This window comes from Miniopterus schreibersii (assembly GCF_964146895.1).
Source record: "Miniopterus schreibersii genome assembly, chromosome: 21".
In the NCBI taxonomy this organism is placed as follows: Eukaryota; Metazoa; Chordata; class Mammalia; order Chiroptera; family Miniopteridae; genus Miniopterus; species Miniopterus schreibersii.
In genome coordinates, this window is record NC_138123.1 from 8,328,848 (window position 1) to 8,352,065 (window position 23,218).

General features: G+C 39.5%; 1 protein-coding gene across 1 annotated transcript; it reads right to left on the minus strand.

The window, feature by feature from the left end:
* Positions 1-1,086: 1,086 nt before the first annotated feature.
* On the minus strand, positions 1,087-18,189 carry SCCPDH (saccharopine dehydrogenase (putative)). Its single transcript, XM_081123833.1, has 12 exons — positions 17,840-18,189; positions 16,132-16,244; positions 13,591-13,671; positions 11,331-11,460; positions 8,594-8,643; positions 6,483-6,613; positions 5,708-5,825; positions 4,816-4,935; positions 4,671-4,727; positions 3,907-4,018; positions 2,632-2,713; positions 1,087-1,726 (listed from the first exon to the last, which is right to left on the minus strand). Exons 1-12 carry the CDS (start codon positions 18,015-18,017, stop codon positions 1,621-1,623), a joined length of 1,278 nt encoding a protein of 425 aa, XP_080979959.1. The 5' UTR covers positions 18,018-18,189; the 3' UTR covers positions 1,087-1,620.
* Between the last annotated feature and the right edge of the window lie 5,029 nt (positions 18,190-23,218).

Here is a 23,218-nt window from a genome sequence, read left to right on the forward strand (position 1 = left end):
TAATTAATAGTTTCATGTTGAACAGTTTGAAACTTCAAATAAAGCTCTTTTGATAAATTTCTTGCTGTCAGACATAGAGCCAATGGTTATTTCGTGCCCTCGTTTTGTAATCTTGGTCTTCTTTTCTGTCTTCATAGGTTTATTTGAAGTATGTTCAGTTCACTAAGTAAGCAGTGTTAGTGCCCGTACTGTGGGACTGGTTCAGTACAGGGGTCTTGGGTGGCAGAGATTAAAACTGTTGATGAGATCTGCCAGGAGTAAATCAATTTCAAAGTAATCTTTTTTTTTTTTATTCCAAACAGAGAGAGGGGGGAGAGGGGGGAGAGAGAGAGAGAAATATCAATGTGAGAGAGAAACAGCAATCGATTGCTTCCCAAACAGGAATCAAACCCGCCACCTTTTGGTGTACTGGACGACGCTCCAATGAACTGAGCCACACCAGCCAGGGCAATCTCGAAGCAATCTTGATCACACAAAGAATTGACTGATGGGTTTCAGTTAAGGACTGACAGGCACTTAGTGGTCTGGGAAAGGCTGTACAGAACCCTTTTGAGACTTAAAGAGTGCTTCCTCTGTGCCTAGGCATTTATCTAAGTGCTAAACGTCTAATAGCTCATTTAATTCTCACCATAATTCTAAGTTTGGCACTATTATTTCGAGGCTTTAAAGGTTAGATAAATGAGGCTCGTCCAAGCCACTGTAAGCAGGGGGGCAACTCTAGGGACTACATTCCTAACCACATGGCCTGTTACCTTAATATGCAGGACCATCTGGGGAGCGGTTAGACTGATTTGCATAAGAAATCAGGAAGGAGGAAAGAGAGGTGACAACTCCAATTCTTGCTGAAATATAAAGTTAGGGAAATCAAAAAGGATGGCACTGAAACGCTGCTGGTAGAAGAGGTTATCAAGGGTTCCAAAATGGAGTCTCCCTGGGAAGGCGGGGGGGGGGGGGGGGGCGGGGGCGGCTCTAGGCTGGTGATATCTGTTTAATACCAGGGCCCAGGGGCTATGGGAAAGGCTGTACACAGCAAGCACGTATCTACCACTACTCAAATACCTAGGCCAGTCAAACACAAAACCACCATTCAATTGATAATCCTTTATTATTCAACTTTTGGTAAGTCCAAAATCAATCAATGTAGATGGGTGAAAAACTAAGCTAAAATAACAAAAAGTACAGTTTAATCTGGCAAAGGCCCACACATATGTAGAAAAACTCACTGGAAAGTAAGATCCACTCAATATCAGGGCAAGGAAATCAGCAGTGTGGCCTTGACCAGCCTGGGCTACTCATCAAGGAATCTGTTAGCAACACAGATAGAGACACCACCCCACCTTCTGATCTGCCAGCTCACTTATAAAAACTGACCATAAATTCTGCAATGAAAAAGTCAGTCAAATATTAGTTCTCTCTCACAAGCAATAAAATCACAAAATCAGCTAAGATTTGAAATTTAGGGTAAGTTAGAATAATTTCCTGCTTTTAATGTGTATACATATTTTAGATTGGGTAATCTTTTCTGCATATAGCCAGACAGGCTTACAGAAGAATTTCAAATATCAAATATAAAAGCTGTTAATGCATGCATTTTATGACTTTGGAAAATTCTTCAATTGTTTAGACTTCAGAGCTGCTAATGACACTAAATTCAATGCCACGTTTGTGGAGTCTGTCAATCAACTTTGTTCTGGAGAAAGCTGCTCCAGGTGTGAAGACCCCGCCCCTGTAAGACAATAATAAGATACAACAGTGTGCAAAGCTGGTCTCCAGCCCTTTTCTCCTCTAGTGTGAAGACTGATTTGCTGGAAGACTAGCTATCAAATCACTACAGAGCTCATGAAAACCTGACTCTTCTGATTCTATCATGGACTAGTTTGGATTCCATTCCTAAAACCAGCCAAATGAGCGAGCAGCTGTTACCCAGGGGAAAGCTAGCGCCCCAGCACTGCACTGGTTCAACGTGACTAGTTCGACAGTCCCACAATATGGTGTGCTTGAGGGGCACACCAAAGGTCATCAACCAAGTAACTGCTGCTGTTTACAAAGACAGCCCTCAGATCAGGATCAAATAAAGACCTTAGGTAACTGATTATTAATAAAGCATAAACAGGACTTAAACTGAATGAAAAAAGTTTCTTTAAATGGCTAACTGCAAATGCTAAATGTTTTCAAAGGGTATACAAGTATTTGGAAAAATTTAATTAGGTGTCACTTTATATAATTTTTGTGTTTATTACTTAATATTGTTTTAGGTCATACCTAAATTTATTTATTTCTAAGCCTGAGGGCCTATGTTCATTTGTGAAGCTGGACTACTTTTAGGTAAGAGCTAATTGATAATCATCTCGCCAGGTGCCAGAATCAATTCACGCTGCTGTCAGGGCTCCCAGGGAACCAAAGTCAAATTACATGGCTCTCAAACTTTTCTGTCTCCCTCATTTACCTCTGCATTGTTCCCAGAGGCCCATAAGGAATTTTCCTGTTCACAATTTTAATTTACCGCTATTCTCTGTATCAAAGGAACTGTAAATGCTTATATGCAGACCCACACCTGAAAATCAAATCAAAATAAGCTAAAACATAACAGATGAAAAAGATATCTTCAAATTAGAAGGAAACCGGACTTACACCTTCGGAAGATCAGAGGCATCATTTAGAAGGGTCATGGCTGCCTGGACCATCACTATGGGAGTAGCTACATAGCCAGCCTCTGCAGAAAACAGGTGATCAAAGAAAAAAAAGTTTTCATGAAGTATGCATTCAACAACACCTGAAAATCTAATAGCAGGTTTTATATCTAACTCTAGGTATACAGAATTATCTCAATAAACACTTTGTTCACTTAATAACAAAAATAGTAATTAACATTTATACAGTACTTACAAAGTGTTAGGAACTGTATTAAGTGCTTTAAATTTACTAAACTCATTTAATTCTCCTAGCAATTACATGAGGTTAGCATTATTTTTATCCCCATTTTAGAGATGAGGAAACTGAGGCAAAGACAGGTTAAATGAATAGTCCAAACTCACAAAGTTAGGCAGTGGCTGAGCCAGAACTACACCCAGGCAGCTCTTACCCACTACCTCATGACAATAATCTAAGTCAGTGATCCTAGGATTTCTTGTTTCTCTATTAATACATTAAATTTCACTTACAAAAAGGACTCAATTTCTTAAAAAACACACCAAACAACTAAATGCTGAGTAACTTCAAAAGAAGTCTCACTTCATGAAGTAACTTTAAGCAACTGAGACATTAGTGTTTACACTCCTGTCCAGTAATAAAAACAGTCAACTTATCTTAATAATCCAGATGGGAATCTGAAAAGAAGGCAAGATGCAAAGATCTTTGCCATCTCACTTGATTAAAACTGCAAAACAAACCCCTTGTAACCTATCAGGGATGACAGTAACTAAACTTACAATTATTCTATAATTCGTAAGTGGGACTATCTGTATAGCTATCTAAAATTTACAGCAAAAGTTCTAGAACTTTTTTGGATGACAGTTACTTTTAACATCCATACAAAAGCTTTAGCTCTCCCCATAAAAATGCACACATGTACACCCATTTTATGAACGATGTCAGGGTAATTACAAACTCCAAAGAAACCTTGGATCAAACAGCTAAGTATCAACTAGCCCCTTGTCTTTTTAGTATTAAAATCTGCCATTTGGAATTACTGAGTCATACTGAAAGAGTAAAACAGAGGGAGGGATACACTAATAAAACGGGATTATACCAATAATTTCAATCCTTCTTTTGACACAATCATTTATCAGTAATACTTAAATAATTTCTGCAAATGTATTTCTAAAACAATTATGCTTTGAAAAGAATAGCATACTACCTTAAGACAATGTAAAATTCCCAAGCATTCTTAAATCACATGTGAAATACCTGGTCCTTTCACCTGAGTACAAATTCTGATATTGGGTTTGTTTTTCTCAGGAGTAAAGCCTTGGCTGTACCCTTGACCAAAGAATGTCATTGTAAATGATGCGGTATCAATCTGAGAAAAAGAAAGCAAAGGTTTATTTAAGAAATACGTCATTTCCCCCTGAAACAATCTAACCTACTATTCTACTTCACGAGACATTTTCAGTAGATAAAAATATCAACTGTCTATCTGCTAGAATATCCTGTTCTCCCTGAAGCATGGAGCAAAAATTAATTCTTTGAAGGTGCAAGTTTTGATGACTGGTATGATGTTGCGGTGGGGGGGAGGTGATGAGGAACAGCGAAGAGATAAAGATGAATCTTATGTTGAGGTTTAGAGGGCAGCACCACTAAAATAGGCAGTTTTAGAGCAAAAGCTGCAGCTAGTTTTTATTTTAGGGTGACAAAATATGATAACCTGGTTTTAGGTATCTGTTTGAGGTGACAAGACAAAAGTAGCCTGCAAGTAATGGCAATATGGACTTGAGGCACAGATATACAACTGTTCCACTTAGAGATGTAAACTGGAGATAATACTCACTTCTGGAGGTGTTTGAAAAGATTAAGTCATCTAATTTACGTAAAGAATGTACAAGGGTGTCTGATACATAGTAAGTGTTCCATCAAGTCTTAGCTGTTATTGTCACTGCACTGAGGAAAAGTAAAAAACAAATAAATAAAGAAAAATGTTCTTTTAGAGACCTGAATACAAAAGAAAGAGTTACCTGTTTTTGTGTTGGACCTTGTTTTGAAAAATTACCAAAGGAGAAGAGCCATGGGAACTAAAGGGAAAAAACAAACACCCTCAGTGATCTTTTTAAAACTCACAGAAAATACTTTTAGATTGAATTTCATAAACATATTGCTTACTTTTACGAGAAGCTGCCTTCCAATGCCAAACTTCACAAAGAGTAAAAAGAAAAGTCCTGCAAACATCAGCTTAATAGCAGAGGTGATGCCTCCCACAGTTACATACGCAGCATACTGAATCTAGATAAGGAATGTCAAGTCAGAACGTTACTCCCTCCTTTGTTAGGCCAAGCAACATAAGAATGTCGGCTACTTGTAACTTACTCTGTAGTCATAAATATCAAACAAAAGCTGTTTCCACTTTATGAATATGCAGAAACCAGACACTGGGAGCATATTTTAAAAAGAAATTATTGCAAATAGTAATTAGCTTCCTCACTTGAATACAAAAGTCTACATAATCCACATATAAAAAGTTGAATAATATGCCTGAATTTAGCAATTATACATTCTAGAATACAGACTACACTTCCAATGTCTTCTATAAGAAAATACTCTTATCTTTTAACTTGAGATAGTTTCCTCTTCAAGTCTCAGCAGAGGGAGCAACTGTGTACTTCCCTCAAAAAAAGGAGTAGGGTGATACTCACAGGTAGCAAGGAGAGGTGGAGGAGAAAACCCAGACATCTCCACAAGCACAGAAAGAATATTCTGGCAGCTAATTGCCGGGTGTTTACGAACCAGGATTTCCTGTACCAAACTTGCTGCTGTTGTGTTACATTAAAAAGGTATTCAGCAGGCCAGATATCAATTATGGGGTGAGGCAATTACCATCCCCACAAAATGCAAAATGCTCTATACTACCAACACTGTATACTTCCAGAAACTGGAACGCACATTATTTAGCTATTTCTTTTTTTGCTTTATAAACACAAAAATCCTAATTAAACTGTAGGGAAACTATAACAAACATAGAGTATCCTTTATTAAAAAATAAATCATATACACTTACAGGTAATTGTTCTAAATTTTCATGCAAGTAACGCTGAGTTCGCTTCACAACAGACACATCTGCTCCCAAGAATGGAATGGAGTAACTGTTGAGTTCTCTGCAGTAAGAGACTGGCCACCTGCAAGACAGACCCATGTTCTATTTTTTCCATGTACAGTGACCACAATTTTAATTGGTAAATTTCTGGAAAAAAATTTAACTTTTCTTGAGGCAGTAATAACAATGAAGATGGCAGATCTGCTCTTAATTAATATTTCAGTTTTGTCCTTTGCTCTCTATATCTACACCCAAACAAGTGACAAGTGAACAGAGGAGTACTCTTCACACCAAAGGCACTTAATACATGTAGTTTAACTATGTTTTACCCCATCAATTTCACTGGACAATGATAAAAAGAACACTCATTTCAACAGCCAAACTCTGAGGTCACAGTTCTTACATATAAATGCTATTAATGTATTGATTAAGTAATCTACATATGATCATCACACTTGAAGTTAGTTTTACTACACAAAATTTAATTGATGTTTAATTTTGATATTGATAGTGAAAAGCCAAAAATTTTTTTCCATGGGTACAAACGTATTATGTATTATTATATACGAAGTACTTAAGCTTAGGGTAACGTATTAATTATATTTTATTTATCTAAAATCAATTCTAGACTTACTACAAAATAGTCTCCAGGCTTTTCTTAGTAGCATATTTTATTTATAGCCAGATCAACACAAAATAATTAAGACTAGATATACTAATAGATTTTGAATCAATATACCTTCTTTTTAATTTTGCACCAACAATTGGGAGAGGTTTCGTTTTTGACTCATTTCGTAGCTTTTTCAATTGGCTGCGATCTCCAAAACCATAAACTGCTGACTTCCAGGTGCCATCATGAATGCACAACCCCTAATAAAATAATTCAAGAGTTAAAGAAACACGTCTTAAGGGATAATTACTAAAATGTAAAACCAAGTAAGTTATAATTGGCACAAAGAACATTTCACCTCTATTCATGCACGGCATAAACCCTTATTTAGAAATCTTGCGATGAATTTCATGACGGGCTAGGCAGTGATAACACTCATTAGTTTGGTCACATTCAATGTCTACACCAACAAATGCCCTTTCTTCCTCCCTCCTACCATTATTTACGCTCTTTTCAATAAGCCACTGCATTTCACTTCATAATCTTCATTCAACCAACTGACCATATTCCTTCAAATCTGCCTCTAGTCCCCATCTTCATGCTGACTCCTTAAAACGTCACCATCTATTCACGCCCACACTCGTGCACACACACAATGTACTGCCCACCTATTCCTTCCCTGCAGTATCGTACCCACCTGCCCCTAACACCACTTATTCTAGCCCCAAGTTAGATAAATGTCTCCCACAGAAGTCTTGCTAGTTTTTTAATTTTAAGGCTTATTAATATTTGTAATTTAATTTCTTCCCCAATCCCTCAGTTTCTTACTGACACTGTACCCAGATAGAATCCTTGCTTGATCTTACCGACACTCTCCTTCACCACTTCATTTTCATCTCTTTCATGAGACTCCGAGCTCTCAGGACCTTCTACAACCCTTGCCTCCAAATCCAATTGGAAATGAGTGGCCAAAAGGAGAGCACAGGTGAGGATGGAATACTGGAACCTACTGTCTCAGTGCTGACCCTTCTTTACCAGACTTCTAAGTGGGCCTTTTACTTCTCTATTATGTAAATATTTCAAACTTAATTTATAATTTTGATTGTACACAACTATATTATATCCTGCCTTATATGTTGTTTACCTTGTTTAAAAGAACAAAGTCCTTTAGAAACATTCAAAACCAACTTGGTCACAAGACTTTGCAAGAGGAATTATCAGTAAGTAAGGCATATGTGAAGATACTGTTGGTTGCTAATCAGCAGAACAGGGGGGACAATAAAACCATCGGAAGAGTCAGGTTTGTCATATTTAGCTTTGATGACATTGAAAGGCAGAGCGACACCAAACCTAATTTCCATTTTGGTCCAGATTAATTTCCTCCGTTTTGTTAAAACTAAAACAGAGCTAAAGTCTTAAGGGTTTGATTTGTGAAACTACACAGTACTTGAAAGAATATTTTTACATTTTTATTTTTTAAATGTAAGATTGGGAAACTTTTATTGATTTGAGAGAGAGAGAGAGAAACATCAATGTGTTGTTCCACTTATTTATGTGTTCACTGGTTGCTTCTTGTATGTGCCCTGGCCACAGATCGAACCCAAAACCTTGGCATATCAGGATGACACTCTAACCAACTGAGCTACCCGGCCAGGGCTGAATGAGTATTTTTTAAAGAGAACAAATACTTATAAAGCCTCAAGTAAAGATACAGAACTGGGTTAGACACTACTGACAATAAAAGTACTATCATAAAACATGGTCTCTTCCCAGAAATGCAAGTATCTTATGTTCCCAAAAAGACTGTAAACTCAGTAAGATTATATTTACACCATACATTTCTTGTTTGGCCACAAAAGTACCTAACTCCAAGTTAGGCACATAATAAAAATGCATCTACTCTGCATTAAGGTGATAACTGTCTTGGCTGACAATATTTATTACAAAACACTGACAGAAACTTTAGTTAGGATCATGGTAATTAATTCTAATATAACGAACTGTGCAATTGTTTTAAAAATAGATTCTATTCGTAGATCAAAGGAATTCTCAGCAATCCAGTATCTTTATTTTTTAAAATTAAACACAGGGACTTTCATACACTAAAAATTACAAATATATGTGTATATATGTGTGTGTGTACATATAATTTAATTAATCTAAATCTTTAAGAGGCATGTATCATTTCCAAAATGTTTTAATATTAACTTAGAAAATACTTGACAAACAGAAAAACTAACCTCAGGTCCTGGATTTATAGTCAGGAAACTTTCCACTGCAGTCAAAGTACCTAAAAGAGTAGGAAAATGGTCAACGTAAAATCAAATAAAATCTATTTTGCCAGGACAAGTAACAATGACGTATTTCTATTCATTTAGGGACTGCTTTTACTAAGCCTACAGCTGATATAGTCAGAAAATCAATACTGAGAACAGTTTTATAATGTTACTGTAAACAGATTTAAAAATCAGCTGAGCCAAGTAAATTGTCAGGAAGAGTAGTTTAGCATAAACTTTATCTCCTAGTACTGACAAAATATTTCCTCCTATTCAAACTGATGCTAAAAATCTCTTCCAATAAGGCAACAATTTAGCTCATTCATTCTGGAAGGCCAGCAAGACATAGTTCTCAAAATTACATCTATGGAAATTATTTGATTTTCCAATATGACAGCTTTTAAGAATACTTACTAATAGTGACATACAATTAACGTACAGAAAACCTATCAAAATGGCCTCTGTGATGGTTTGTAAAATACTTAAAATAAGTCTGTTAAAATAAAAAAAAGAAGAAAAAAAAAATATATATATATAAGTATAAAGTAAAAACAAAACCAAAACCAGAAAAAAGGGGAGAAATCAATTATATTACCCATGAGGACTAACATATAGGCATAGTGCTTAAGTACTTAATTAATATCCGAAATTCTCCAGAGCAGTAAGACAAAAGAAAAACATAATGGGCTGGTTAATTCTCAAAATCTGATAAAAATGAAATACATCAATTTCATAAGAGACAGCGCTCCTAGGTTTAATTCCAAGAAAAAATGAAAACATGGGTGCTTAGAAAAGTTAACACTGAGAAAAGTAATGAAAAATCTTGTCATCCACAATGATGCTGCTGCAGAAGAGAACCAGCGTCACATAAATGTCAGCAGTCTGGCCACTGACAAAAACCAAGAACAGATCATTCAAGTGTATCTCACTAAAGATGATGTGAAGGGTTGTTAAGAGAATGTGGCCTGAATATATGGCTCTGTGACCTAACACTCTCCACAGAAAGAACAAAGACAACTAAAGCAGTATGTTATAAGATGTGGACCACCTGCATCAAAAACTGAATAGCATAATTGTTAAAATGCTGATTCCTAGGTTTTAGTATCTGAAAAAAGTTTTTAAACAAACCTTAAAGTATTATTTCTCCCTTAAGAAGAAAAATAAAAAGACCTATTCAAAGTAACGAAAACTTGTAAATATTTGGGAATAACCTCAATAAGGCATATGTAAGGTTATTATGAAGAAAACGTCTAAACTTTATAGACTTAAAAGACTTTTAAAAATAAACAGAGACATACCAGGTCTATGGATTGAAAGACTAAATATTTTAAAGATGTTCATGTTTTTCTTTTTATTGGAAATGGTTCCAGTGCTGCATCATTAAGTATGATATTGGCTATTGCTCTATGACATTTATTATGTTAAGAAAGTATTCTATTCTTCAGTTTCTAAAAATGTGAAATCAGTAAATGAATTTTCAAATCATTTCTTGAGATGGGCCTATAGCTTTCACCTCTGATAGTCTGATGTGATGATTACATAACTTCCTAATAAATCTTGGTCTGGATATATTATTCTTTTAAAATGTCACTGGATGTTTATTAAAATTTTATTTAGCATTTTCTTTTTACTACCTATTTCACAAGCAAAACTGATTTTAGCTTTTATTTTTTGTGTGTGCTTTGTTGGGCTTTGGTTTCACAGTTAACTTTTTAATACAAACTAGAATACTTTCCATCTTTGTAAGCTCTAGAACAGTTTGTATGGTACTGGAATTATCTGCTTCAGGTCATTTTCTAAATAAATACTTTAAAAATATGCATGATGTTAGTAACTTCCATGAAGTTTGATGATGATACACTACTAATATTTTCTATTCTTAAATTATTGTCTTTATTTTTTAAATATATCTTTACTGATTTCAGAGAGAGGAAGGGAGAGGGAGAGAGAAAAACATTAATGATGAGAGAGTCGTCATTGATCGGCTGCCTCCTGCACGCCCCCGACAGGGGATCGAGCCTATAACCATTGTCTCCATTTCATAAATGGGGTAAAAAAGATGTCAAAAACTTTGTTCAATGCTTTCTAGCTTTGTTGGTTAAAAAAAATTAAAACTTTTGCCCAGCCGGGCGTGGCTCAGGGTTTGAGCATCGATCTAGGATCCAGGAGGTTTGATTCCTGGTCAGGTCACATGCCCGGGTTGTGGGCTCGATCCCCAGTCTGGGGTGTGCAAGAGGCAACCAATCAATGACTCTCTCATCATTGATGTTTCTATTTCTCTCTCTCCCTTTCTCTCTCTGAAATCAATAAAGATATGCTTTAAAAAAAAGTAAAACCTTTAATTATAATATCTATATAAATTATACTTTTAAATGTATCAATTCCTAAACAAAGCAAGTTTGAATTTATAATGGCTGCCAAAATTTTCCCCCCAGAAATTTTACAGCTGTAATCATAACTAAATTGAGGCAACGGATAACTTGGCACTTTAGAAGACTTATACTATCCATCTCTCAAAAAAAAAATAGTGTCAATAGCATTTTATAACAAGCATAGCTATATTACAAAGTATGTATTTTAACATTACCCATTTATAGTTATATTTCTTTTCTCAACCAACCAGATTTTAGTTCATCATTAACTGCAAACACGAAGTCTTTCTATTGTCAAATTCAACTATTGCAAATTGATCAATAATTACCATTCATTTTATTCCTGGTATATATTACTCCCATATCTGCCGGAATGGAGTCAAAGCCACTGCTTCCGATGATATAAACCCCTTTTTCTGCAGCTTTCTCGTGATACTTCCAATGCATTAGTTCCAGAAACTAAAAATTCAGGACAAAAGATCTGAATCAAAACTGTACAGAAACATCTCAACCAGTATTAAATGATTACCTTTAAAGACAAAACAATTAACCTTTGAAAATGCTAACCAATATGGCTCTTTGTCAAAATGTTTTTGATTTATTTAGCATTTACCACATGTCAGGTGCTGATCTGACCTACTGACACTACTTTTTCAGAATGACTTGTAAATGCAAAAGAATACATCTTATAAAAATACCTATTAACACAGAAAAATACAAAGAAAGCAAAACAAGTTACATCAAATCACATTAGCCAGATGAACATCATTATAGACATGTATCTACACATGCATATGTGTAACAGAAAAATAGAGTGGCAGGAAAGGAGGGAATGTAAGAGGGAACTAATAATGTCTATTCAAATTCTTTTCTGTTTTTAAAAATTACTTGATTTTTTTAGAAGTTTTAGATTTATAGAAAAGCTGAGGAGTTCCCAAGTACCACTCACCCAGTTTCCCCTATAAGTACACCTTATACATTGTTACAATTAGTAAAACAAAATTGATACATTAACTAAAGTCCATACTTTATTCAGATTTCCTTAGCTTTTACCTAATGTCTTTTTTCTGTCTCAGGACCCCATCTAGGATACCATATTACATTTACTGTCATGTATCCTTGAGCTCCTTTTGACTGTGACAATTTCTCAGACTCTCCCTGTTTTTGATGATCTGGACAGTTTTGAGGAGTACTGGTCAGGTACTTTGTAGAATGCCCCGTATTGGAATTTATTGCATGTTTTTCTCATGATGAGAACTGGGGTTATAGGTGTTTGGAAGGAGGACCACAGGGGTATAGAGTGCCATGTCATGAAATCGTATCAGAAGTACATACTATCAATACAGTTTATCTATGTTGACGCTGATGTTGAATACCTGCCTGAGGAAGTGTTTTTCAGGTTTTTTCACTGTAAAGTTATTCTTTTTCCCCCTTTCCATACTATATTCTTTGGAAGGAAGTGACTATGTAAGGACTACACTTAGGAGTGGGGAGCTATGCTTCCAATCCTTGAGGGCAGAGTAGCTACATGAATTATTTGGAATTCTTCTGCACAAATTTGTCTCTTCTCATCCCTTTGCTCATTTTAACTGGATTATCTGAATTTGTATTATGACTTATAAGAGTTCTTTATATATTCTAGATCTTTATTAAGTTTTGATATCACTTTTATGGTAACTTAAAAGTTTTTCACCATTTTCTCTGCTCTGGAATATTTTAAGTAAGATAGAAATTGGTTTTTGTTTCATTATTTTTGTTTTTATTGTTTTTGTTTCAATGTTTCCTACCTCTTCATGAGTAAACTTTGGTAATTTATACTTTCCTAGTATTTTCCAATATACACTATCAATTGATAAACTCTAAGTAGGTACTATATTGGCACACTGATGGTAGTAATCAGTAGACTACAGGGACATATGAGGTCACAGTTTTAAAAGAGGTAGTGTAGTTCAGTGCTGTCAACACACACTTCCTGCAGTCAGGCAAACCTCAATTCAAGTCCTAGTTTTTGTACTTACTAGTTGCATGACTGAACTAGTTAATTAACCTTTCTAAGGTTCAATTTCCTCATCTATAAAACAAGGAAAAAGATACCTACTTTACAGAAATGTTTAAAAAGTTACATAAAATGCTTATTTAGCACACTGCAGGGCATGTGGAAAGCATTCAATGAATGTGAACATTTAACATTTTTAGGCTGAGAAGATTTTACATTTATTTTTTTGTAATGTTGTAAAGGTGTCTAGATTTTTAAAAAAGAAATTTATAGTGAAAGTTACAAAAATAAGATTCTGAGAATTACTCCACGGCACACTATTTTAATTAATTCAGTTCACAGAATGGAGTAACTTTAAAAAATCAGCATATGCTATATTCCAAGGACTTGAAATAAGTAAGATTGTAGGGAAGAAAATTTCAAGAAAACTGAAGCTAAAACCTTACCATCGTGCTCTCCTGGAAGCCAACAATGGAATACCATCTCTAAAGGAGATCATCACCTTCTAAAATGTCCACAAAACTGCATTAAATGTTTTCCACTTTAACAGAAAATTGTGCTATTAATTCTGTTTTCTTTTTCAGTTTACATACCTGAGGTTCTCCAGAGATGTCAATACAGCTAGTTCCACTTTCAATACATGCTTTTACTACAGGTTCTCCATAAAATCGATACTGGGGGAATAAAGGAAACCAACAGTTTACTCTTACTAAGCAAGTTTAAATGAATGAAATACCATTCAGTTTTGGAAGTACTGTCTTGGTTATTAATAAATCAAACATTAATAAAGTAGCCTAAACATAAATTGAGAAAATAATGTAACTGCAATATACCAACTCTCATGGGATAGAATTACAGAGGGATGTGTGCTTACCTCTAACTGAAGACAAAATGGGAAGTTTTATAAAAGTGATTCATTTGAGCTGAATTCTGAAGAACAGTAAGGATTTGCCAGAAAAGAAAATCCAGATAAAGACAAAGTATATGCAAAGGTGCAAGAAATGGGGCTGTTCAGGATACCTGAAGCACAGGGAGTTGAGAGGAGTGGTAGGCGATGAGTCTAAAAACAAACCCTTGGGCCGTTCAGGAAGGACCCTGATTGTCAACACTGAACTTTTACCTATTTTGGCCACTTCTATTTTCATAGAAAAAAATAAAAAACCAAAAACTCATAGACACAGACAACAGTATAGCGATTATCAGAGGGAGAGGGAGTGTGAGGGGAGGTAGAAGAGGGTAAAGGGGGATAAATGGTGATGGAAGGGGACTTGACTTGGGGTGGTGAACCCACAATATACAGATGATGTATCAGAGAATTATACACTTGAAACCTATATAATTTTATTAAGCAATGTCACCCCAATAAATTCAATAAACATTTTTTTAAAAGTCACCAGATAACAGGAAAAAGGGACAGGATGCTAAAAGTGTGAGGAAAAAGTTGTAAAACTGCTGCTTCTAAGAGTAGAAGAGAAAAGAACAGCCTAGGGAAAAAAGGAGCAAAACTGCTGGAGGTGCTGGGGTTCCGAGAGGTTTACAATCACACATTTAAAGTGGGACCAGTCAGCATGGGGATGCATTTTTCTTCAGCCATGCTGGGTTACTCCCATTCAGGTAAAGAGTAGGCGGAGAGCTGGAATAACCAGTACCGGGGGTTTTTCAGAGCACTGGGGAGGGAAGGGCAAAGGAGCTAGCTGAGGATGTATATAGAAGTAATTCAAGCAAAGGACCACAGAAAACAATCAAAAAACCTTCCTGCTTTCATTTTGAAAATAATCAATAATTTTCTAGATGCTTAGTGTTCCAGCGCTTAGTGTTCCAATTGTGATGCCTTCCTCAGATTAGCTGAGGTCACCAACATTCACCATTACACAGGCAAAAGTGCCTCTTTCACATCCAGTTAGTACAAGAGCAAAAGTTGGTGGTCCTCTCAAAATATACTCTGAACTCAACCACCTCTAACACCCTTATCCTGTGCTTGCCTTGCTTGGGCCACCCTACTGCTACTCCCCTACCACCTATTCTTCCTCTCAGAAGTCAAAGAACTTCAAAACTGTAAATCAAATCACGCCCTTGTTTTCAACCATCCAACGACTATCACATTTAGAAGAAAATTCAAAACTTGACTTGTCAGACCCTACACGACCCTAGCCAACCCTGGGTACTGCTCCAATCTAACTTCCTACCTCTCTGCCCTGCTCACGGCCCAGTCACACTGGCCTCTCTCACATTCTTCAGTCTTGCCAAGCACATGCTCATCTCAGGACCTTTGCATGTGCGTGTCCCTGGATCACCCTTCTCAAATACTCACATGGTTTGCTCCCTCACTTCTCAGGTCTCCAGGCAGATGTCAATTCCTCACAGAGACCTTCCTTGACCACCTAATACGCCCTGATGTGCCCACCTCTTTATTTCCTTATTGTGCTTTATTTTTCTTCAAAGCACTTATCTCTACCACTATTGGAACCTTATTTTTCTGTCTCCCCCGCTGCACTGTAAGCTCCATGAGAGATTATGTTTTGCTCACCATTATGTCGCAGGTACCTAGACTAATGCATTTACACACAGGGGTGGGCAAAAGTAGGTTTATAGTTGTGAGTACTCAAACCCAAAGTTTATTCTTGCATTGTTAATTTGTACACCTACTTTGTTAATTACTGTCAACCTACTTTTGCCCACCCCTGTATAGCAAACATTCAATAAATGAACGTGTCCTTTTTCAATCTCTATTTTTCTGCATGTTATTAACAAGTATATCTGTACAATAATACAGAAATATAATTTATAAATAAATAGTGTATTAGGAGAACAAGCTCAAACAGTATTTACTTAAGGGCATACAGTAAAGAGAAAAAAGGCTTGGCAATTATAGCCGTAAATAATAAACAAACCAAACAAACCGAATACATTCCTGGAGTATGGCATCACAGAGGCCTGTCACTCTCTCTCTCAGGAGATTTTGATCATATCTGTTTGCTAATCACAAGAAGTGAAAACTCCCCACATAGGATTAAGGCCCTGAACCAACTCTCTCTGTCTTCTGCCCTCATATTCCCCTGGAAGAAAAAAATACCAGATTCTGCTAGAAATGAAGAGGTTCTTTGTTCTAATACAAAGAAGGGCTGATTACTTACTGGTCCTACACAGTTGAGGACAACTGTTGCCTGTTTGGCCATTTCATCAAGTGAGGCTGGATTAGTGATATCACATATTATTATTCCAACTTCAGATGGTAGTGTCGGTCTTCCTGAAATAAGAAATAAATCATCTTAAGTGAATGTGATACAGTATTAGGTCTTCCAGATCTTCTTTTCATAGTAATCAGTGACAGCAAAATCCTGAAAGCTAACTCTCCCTCTCCAACAAAAGATAAAAACTGTTTTCAACCGGGTAATAAAAAAGGAAAAAGCTATGAAGAAAATGGAGTTAATACTAAGGGTGACTAAAAACATTACTAACCTTGAAAAACACACACAACCAACATAAGTAACATGTAAGTGACAATCTTGTGTAAAACGACAATTTTTCAGTCGTTTAGATACTGAACAGCGGATCGTCCTGACTTCCTCTCTGCCAAGAATTATGTTATAAAAAGCTTCTCAGCTAAATATGATAAAATTATGTGGGTAGAGGATAGCTGTTAATATCAGCATAACGCAAACAAAAGAGGACTCCGGCAGAAAGCACAGTCTAGGTAAGCACACTCAGGCTCATATAAAGGAAGTAACTGGAATTCACTGAATCCAGAGACTAAGGCAGGTTTTGACAGGGCGAGGTGCATCCCCCACAATAACTTGATCTGGGCATTACCGGGTGGAAGGTAAGTAGGCTGTGCCTGTACAGTTCCTGAAGAACAGGAAAAAAGACAGGGAAGGATCTATTTTAACAGTGAAATGATTTCTTTTGGAAAAGTAAAGAAAGACCAAAAAGCTCTTTGGTCAAGATCCTGTATTTGGGGGTAGTGGCAGCAGGAAGTTGCAGGAGAGAGTCCAGCCCATGTGGTTATGTCTTTGGGACACAGCCCCAAACAAAATAGATGCGACATTCCCACCAGGACAAGAAAGCGAGATAAAAACTGAACAGAACAGGAGGGCAGACCCGGAGCTCTAATAGGTGCCATTTGTCCGCACGAGGGGACACTCGGGTGGCAAAAAGGCTAATTGAAAGGCCGCCGAGTCCTGAATTAGACGTCGCCCCCACCGCGGGGGCAGGGTCTGCGCGCCCCCGTCTGTCTGTCCCCCCACCTCTGCACCCGGGGCACGCGGAACACGCCCCGGCCCCGGAGAAACCCCTTGCCCCGCGCCCGCGGAATGAACGCCAAGCGCCCCAACCAGAAATACGAACTTCGGGGCCCCCGGGGCGGCAGGTGGGTCAACAGCGAGCGAGTCTGCCGGAGGATTCTAAACAAACCAACCCCACTAAACAAACGTTCCCGGCCAGGAAAACGCCTCAGCTTTCCCTCCCACGTCCCAGCGCCCGAGACGAACGGGGAGGACGGTCTCCAAGAAGCCCAACATGGAGGAACCTCCAGCTCTGGGGAGGGACGCGGAGAAAATGAAAAAAAACTCAAGTGCTGGATCATTTCGCCAGCGGGGCTCCCCTCAAACTAAAGGGAAAATTCCACAGACGGACAGAAACGCGCTGTTTTCTTCTCAGGTGGCGAGAGGAACAAAGCCACGGCCCTGCTGGGGGCGCCGCCGTCGCCCTCCGGCCCTCGAGCTGGGCCCGGGGAGCCCCAGGGCCGCACGCGGGAAGGACAAACGCTCGCTCGGGCGGTGGGAGCCCCGGGGCCGGGAGCGGGGGCCCCCCCGGGCCGCGGCCCCGCCGCCCCGCCTCCTTTACCCAGCCTCTGCGCAGCCCGCTCCAGCACTTGCTGCAGCTTCTCCCGGGAACGGCCCGCCACGGCCCAGGGCAGGCGGCAGTCCAGCTGCTCCCGCGCCACCTCCTCCGTCACGAACTGGCCGGTGAAGCCAGAGGCGCCGAACACCACCAGGTGGAAAGGCCGCGGCTTGGTCGCCATGACGAGCTCCCAGCGAACCGAGGCCCGGGGCGGGCAGAGTCCACGGCGCCTGCGCCTCAGGCAGCGACCTCAGTACCCGGCGCAGCAACCGCCTCCGGAGTGAGCGCCGCCGCCGTCGCTGCCGCCGCCGTCGCTGCCGCCGCCTCCGCGCCGCGCTCCCGACGCCCCCTGCGCGCCGCCGCGCAGAGGCCACGCCCACTGCCCCGGCCCGCCCCGCCCACTGCCCCGGCCCGCCCCGCCCACCCTGCAGCTCCTTTCCCTGCAGCTGCGGCCACGTCCAGGCCGTAGCCCAGCTGAGCTCTGAGCGCCGGGGCGTCGCGCCCTCTCCCTCCTGCTGCAGGCGGCGGCTGTGGCTCTTTTTTGTCGCAGGAGGGGTTTGCGCAGAGAAAAGCGTTTGCAAAAACCTTCTGATGACGCGCCAAGGCATCATTTTGCTTTCGAAGCGCTTTGCACGAGTGATGTCTGGGTCCTGGGGTCTCCGCGGAGCACCGCCGGCTGCCGCGAGCCTCCGACTCCATCCCCTTGGTCCCACCCCTCGGGGACCGCGCTCGGTGGGCGGTGACACCGTGGTGAATGCTGGCAAGCTCCGTAGGGAAGTAACTTCCGGAGCTGTCCTGCCATTGGAGCTGAGAAGCAGAATGAACGGTGGGTTCAGGAAATCCTCAAAATGCAAAAGAAATAAGAAAGTTTCTTGATCAGTGCTATTCGTATATTAAAACACACACACACATTAATGTCAATAAATGATTGAATGCCAACTAAATAGAGAAATAAACGGGGAGAAGTGACATAGCTCCCATTCAGAGGCATTCCAAATAATTGTGGGGTTATTACCTCCTCTCGGAGAGGAGCTCACCTTCCTCTCCTTGAGCAGGAGCTTTGCTTAGTGTTTTGCTTCCAAAGAGCAGACGGTGGAAAGACGGGGGAGCCAAAATGGTCAAAGTTAACCACGTCCCTGATGAGTCTTGTCGATAGCAAGGAACACTGGCATGTACGATGGGATAAGATGACACTTCATCTCTGTGGTCTTCCTCCCCAAACTCCTATCTTCCGTCTAACCATGGTGAAGGTTCTGCAAAATACCTGTCTGGTACTCCCCAGACTGCCAGGGTCCTCGGAAACAAGGACAGTCTGGGAAACTGTCACAGAGGAGACGGGCCTAGGATGCCTACCTGCAATGCTCTGCACTATCTTTTCAACTTTTCTGTAAATCTAGACCATTCTAAAATAAAATTTAAAAGTATTTAAAAAAACCATTCGCTTGCATTTGTATCAGATGCGTGTAAATATGTTGTCTCATTTAATGCCATTCGGCAAGCATTTCCAAGGAGCCAATTCTGTGTTAAGCCTTAAAATAGATCCTGGGAACACAGGGAGTCCCTAATCGGGGGATAAACAATTTAATTGCAGTACTTGTTGCAAAGGAGAAGAGGAACTCTCTCTGGGGCAGAAGAAACCAGAGAAACACTTGCCCTGGGTTACAACCTGCTGGTGATGCCCAAAACTGTGTGAGGGACCCCTGGGTGTGCAGTAACGGGCACAGTTCACCGAAGAGAGAGTCTTCGAGAGGAACTTGGCCTTCACTTAAATTAGTAAGGTGTAGATATAGAAGGATTGAGAGACAGGTATTCATTTACTGATCCAGTAAGTATTTATTGGGCTTGTCATATGTACCAAGTAGAGAAATCAGGGTTAGATTTTGAAGTAAAGTCGTATTTTAATAAACATCAAGAAGTCACTTGACAAGATTCAACATCTCCTGATTTTCTAAACTCTCATTAAAATAGGAATAGATCGATGCTTTTTAAAATTATGAAATCATACAAAAAAGGTAAAGCCAATAACAAATGAATACCCATGACACACACAACCTAAGAAAAATATTTCAGGTGGTGAGGTCTGGGCAGCCATCCCTGAACACATTTCCCTCCCTATCCCCATGGTGACCACTTGCCTAAATTTGGTGTTTATAATTCCTTTTCCTATCTTCCTATTTCTGCCATATGTGTATTTCTAAGCATTACAGTATTGTCTTGCAATACTTTTTAAATAAATGCTAATCCTTTTGCATGACCTTTTATGATGTCTTCAGCTTAGTCTCAAATGGTTCAGAACAAAATATGATGTGTAGTATGAGTGTATAGAGGGAGAGATTATAATCCTTTTGGACAATTTTTGTACTCTACAAGGTATGCTATAATGAGATTCTTGTACATGTATCATGTCACCTAGGAATGAAAATGGTTAGTCCTAGAATATGCATATGTGAGATGTAATCAAATTGCTCTGCAAAGCAAATGTACTAATAATCTTGGCACTCTCCAACCAACCTTTGAGCCTTGTGTTACAAAGACAAAAATGCAGGAAAATGGATAGGTGTAGTGGTCAGAACTTGCGAAAGTTTTTCTGATTACATAACTTTCTGCAGTGAAGTTGGAAGCCACTCCTCTATGCAAGCATGAGGCTTGAGGAGATAGAATCCAGAATGAAGGGTCATCTAGGAGGGTGGGAGGGCTGATAATGGTCTAGGAAAAGACAGTGTGACCACCCTCCTGAGATTAGTGATCATAAATTTAGGGCAAGACTGATTGGCCATGCTTGTTTTTTCTCAGCCTTGCTCAACTGTGCAGGTCTGGTGTTGAGTAAGCAGAGAGTTGGAGTCAAACAAAATAATGGCTTATGCCAAGCCATGTAACGAAGCAACAGGTGATGCTTCAGGCTTCTGATGACAATCCCGGCTACATAGCTTTACTTAGCATCCATATACCAATAACTCCAAATGAATAACTATGGTATCCGGATTTGGCCAAACACAAGTGTAGATGTTGCAGTGAAAAAAGTTTTAGAAAGTATTGAAACCAGCAGACTTTGAGTAAAGCAGATTGCCCTCAATAAGGTGGGTGAGCCTCATCTAATCAGTTGAAGGCCTTAGGAGAAAAAACTGGAGTACCCTGAGGAAGAAGGAATTCTGCCTCCAGGCTGCCTTTGAGCCCAAGACTGCAACATCAACTCTTCCCTGGGTGTCCAGCCTACTGGCCTGCCCTGAACATTTTAGTCTTCTGCTTAACAAAAATGGGGTTGGTTTATTTATTTTGCCACTCCCAGCTGCTTCCTAATTTGCCTATTGCTTCAAACAGTAGGTACAGAGAAATTTTATTCTTGTTTAGTTGCTTGGCAAACATCAAAATTTGCTCAGGTTCAAAATAACCCTTACATGGGCATATATTGATATCATGTATTTGGATAGAGAAATATATACACATATAAAATTTTTAAGGAGGTCAGAGCTCCAGCTCTTTACTTTATTAAGTTTCTACTTTGCCTTTAAGTCTATATGAGGGTTTCTCATCCGTGGCACCATTGATATTTGGGCCAGAGAATTCTTTGTTAGTGGGAGGCTGTCCTGAATTGGAAGATGTTTAGCAACATCCCTGGTCTCTACCCACTAGATTCAAATAGCAGCCCCACCCCCACCCCACCCTGGTTGCAACAACTGAAATTGTCTCCAGAATGTCCCCAGAGGTGGGAATGGGGGCAAAATCACCTCAAGTGAGAACCACTTTGACCACATAACCCTTGCTAATGCTTAGCAAGACAAAGTGATGAGGTATTGGTAAACCCACACATTTATCTTCATTATAAGTATCCAGACTCTGGTTTCAGCCAGTTGGGAAAAGTCAGGTTCCTTGGAAGCTTATCAGGTTGGCATATCTCTGGACCAGAATATGTTCTTGCCTGCATAACACCCCAAATAAACATCCAGTATGGGAAACTTAGGTCTCCCAATTGTTTGTTGGTGTGATGGTGAAATTTATTTGTGAACTGGCCAGGCTATGGTATCCAGATTTGGCCAAACACAAGTGTAGATGTTGCTGTGAAAAAAGTTTTAGAAAGTATTGAAACCAGCAGACTTTGAGTAAAGCAGATTGCCCTTAATAAGGTGGGTGAGCCTCATCTAATCAGTTGAAGGCCTTAGGAGAAAAAACTGGAGTACCCTGAGGAAGAAGGAATTCTGCCTCTAGGCTGCCTTTGAGCCCAAGACTGCAACATCAGCTCTTCCCTGGGTGTCCAGCCTATTGGCCTGCCCTGAAGATTTTAGACTTGCCAGTCCTCACAACTGCATGAGCATATTCCATAAAATAACTCCCCCTCTCCCCCTGCCACACACACTCTAATCGTTCTGTTTCTCCGGAACCCTAATATAGTTGGTTTCACTCAAATGGAGCATGTTTGAATCAAATCAATCAGATTTCCTTAAGAAGCACAGTCTCTGGATACCTCTGAGTATCCTCGTGATGTCCCAGCCACCGCAGTTAGGAGAGCTATGTTACAATATGGGGACACTTAAAGTTCCAACTGGTGTTTTAGTCATGAACAGGAAAAGATTAGCAAACAAGAGTTTTATAAGAGATGTGCAAATCAGCGAACAGGAAAAACTGGAATTGTCCTCATTAACAATCAGGATATAAAACCATGATTCAAAATTTCAGAACAATTTGCTTGCTGGTGTCTAAAAGCCTAATGACTCTTAACAGACAATATACAGATCACAGGTCAAAAACTTCTCTGGGTGGGCATGCATGGTGCTACTTAGATGGACCTGTTTCTAGACCAGTGATTCTCAAACTTCATCATGTATCAGAATCCCCCGGGGGTTTTGTTGAAACACAGACTGCAGAGCCCCACCCCCGGAGGTTCTGATTCCATAGGTTTGGGGTGGGGTCTGAGCATTTGCATTTCTACCAAAGTCCCAGGTAATGCTGGTGCTCTTGGCCCAAGACCACACTTTGAGAACCCACCGTTGTAGACGGTTGACTCAAGAGAAAAACTCGAGAGAACAGGATGGGACACTGTACATTTGATAGGTGTCTTTAGCACCCGCCAGAACCCCTCATCTGAAAGTATCAAATTATTTCAATACAATGATCACTTACTGAAATATTGGCAAGCACCAAGCTAGGTACTGGGCATATTAAAAATATCCTCACAACCCTTGCCTTCTCCCTCTCATTACCCCTACTCATTTGACAAGGGAATCTAGACTATTTTAGGGTCCCTATTGGGTGTACACCAGGCTCCCTAATCTGGTCCCTGCATACAATGCCAGCTCTCTGTCTTACCCTTTGTTCCTTCATATGTTGTGATTTAATGACATTAAAAGGCTTGCAGGTCCCCAAGCTCACAATGCTATTCCATGTCGG

Excerpts from the sequence above, each read along its gene's own strand:
- SCCPDH (XM_081123833.1), bottom strand. The coding sequence starts at position 18,017 with ATGGCGACCAAGCCGCGGCCTTTCCACCTGGTGGTGTTCGGCGCCTCT. Across the intron at positions 8,644-11,330 it reads TACCAGGAATAAAATGAATG|GTACTTTGACTGCAGTGGAA; the intron begins GTAATTATTGAT and ends CTACTCTTTTAG. Across the intron at positions 4,728-4,815 it reads GAAGGCAGCTTCTCGTAAAA|TTCCCATGGCTCTTCTCCTT; the intron begins GTAAGCAATATG and ends TTTTCCCTTTAG.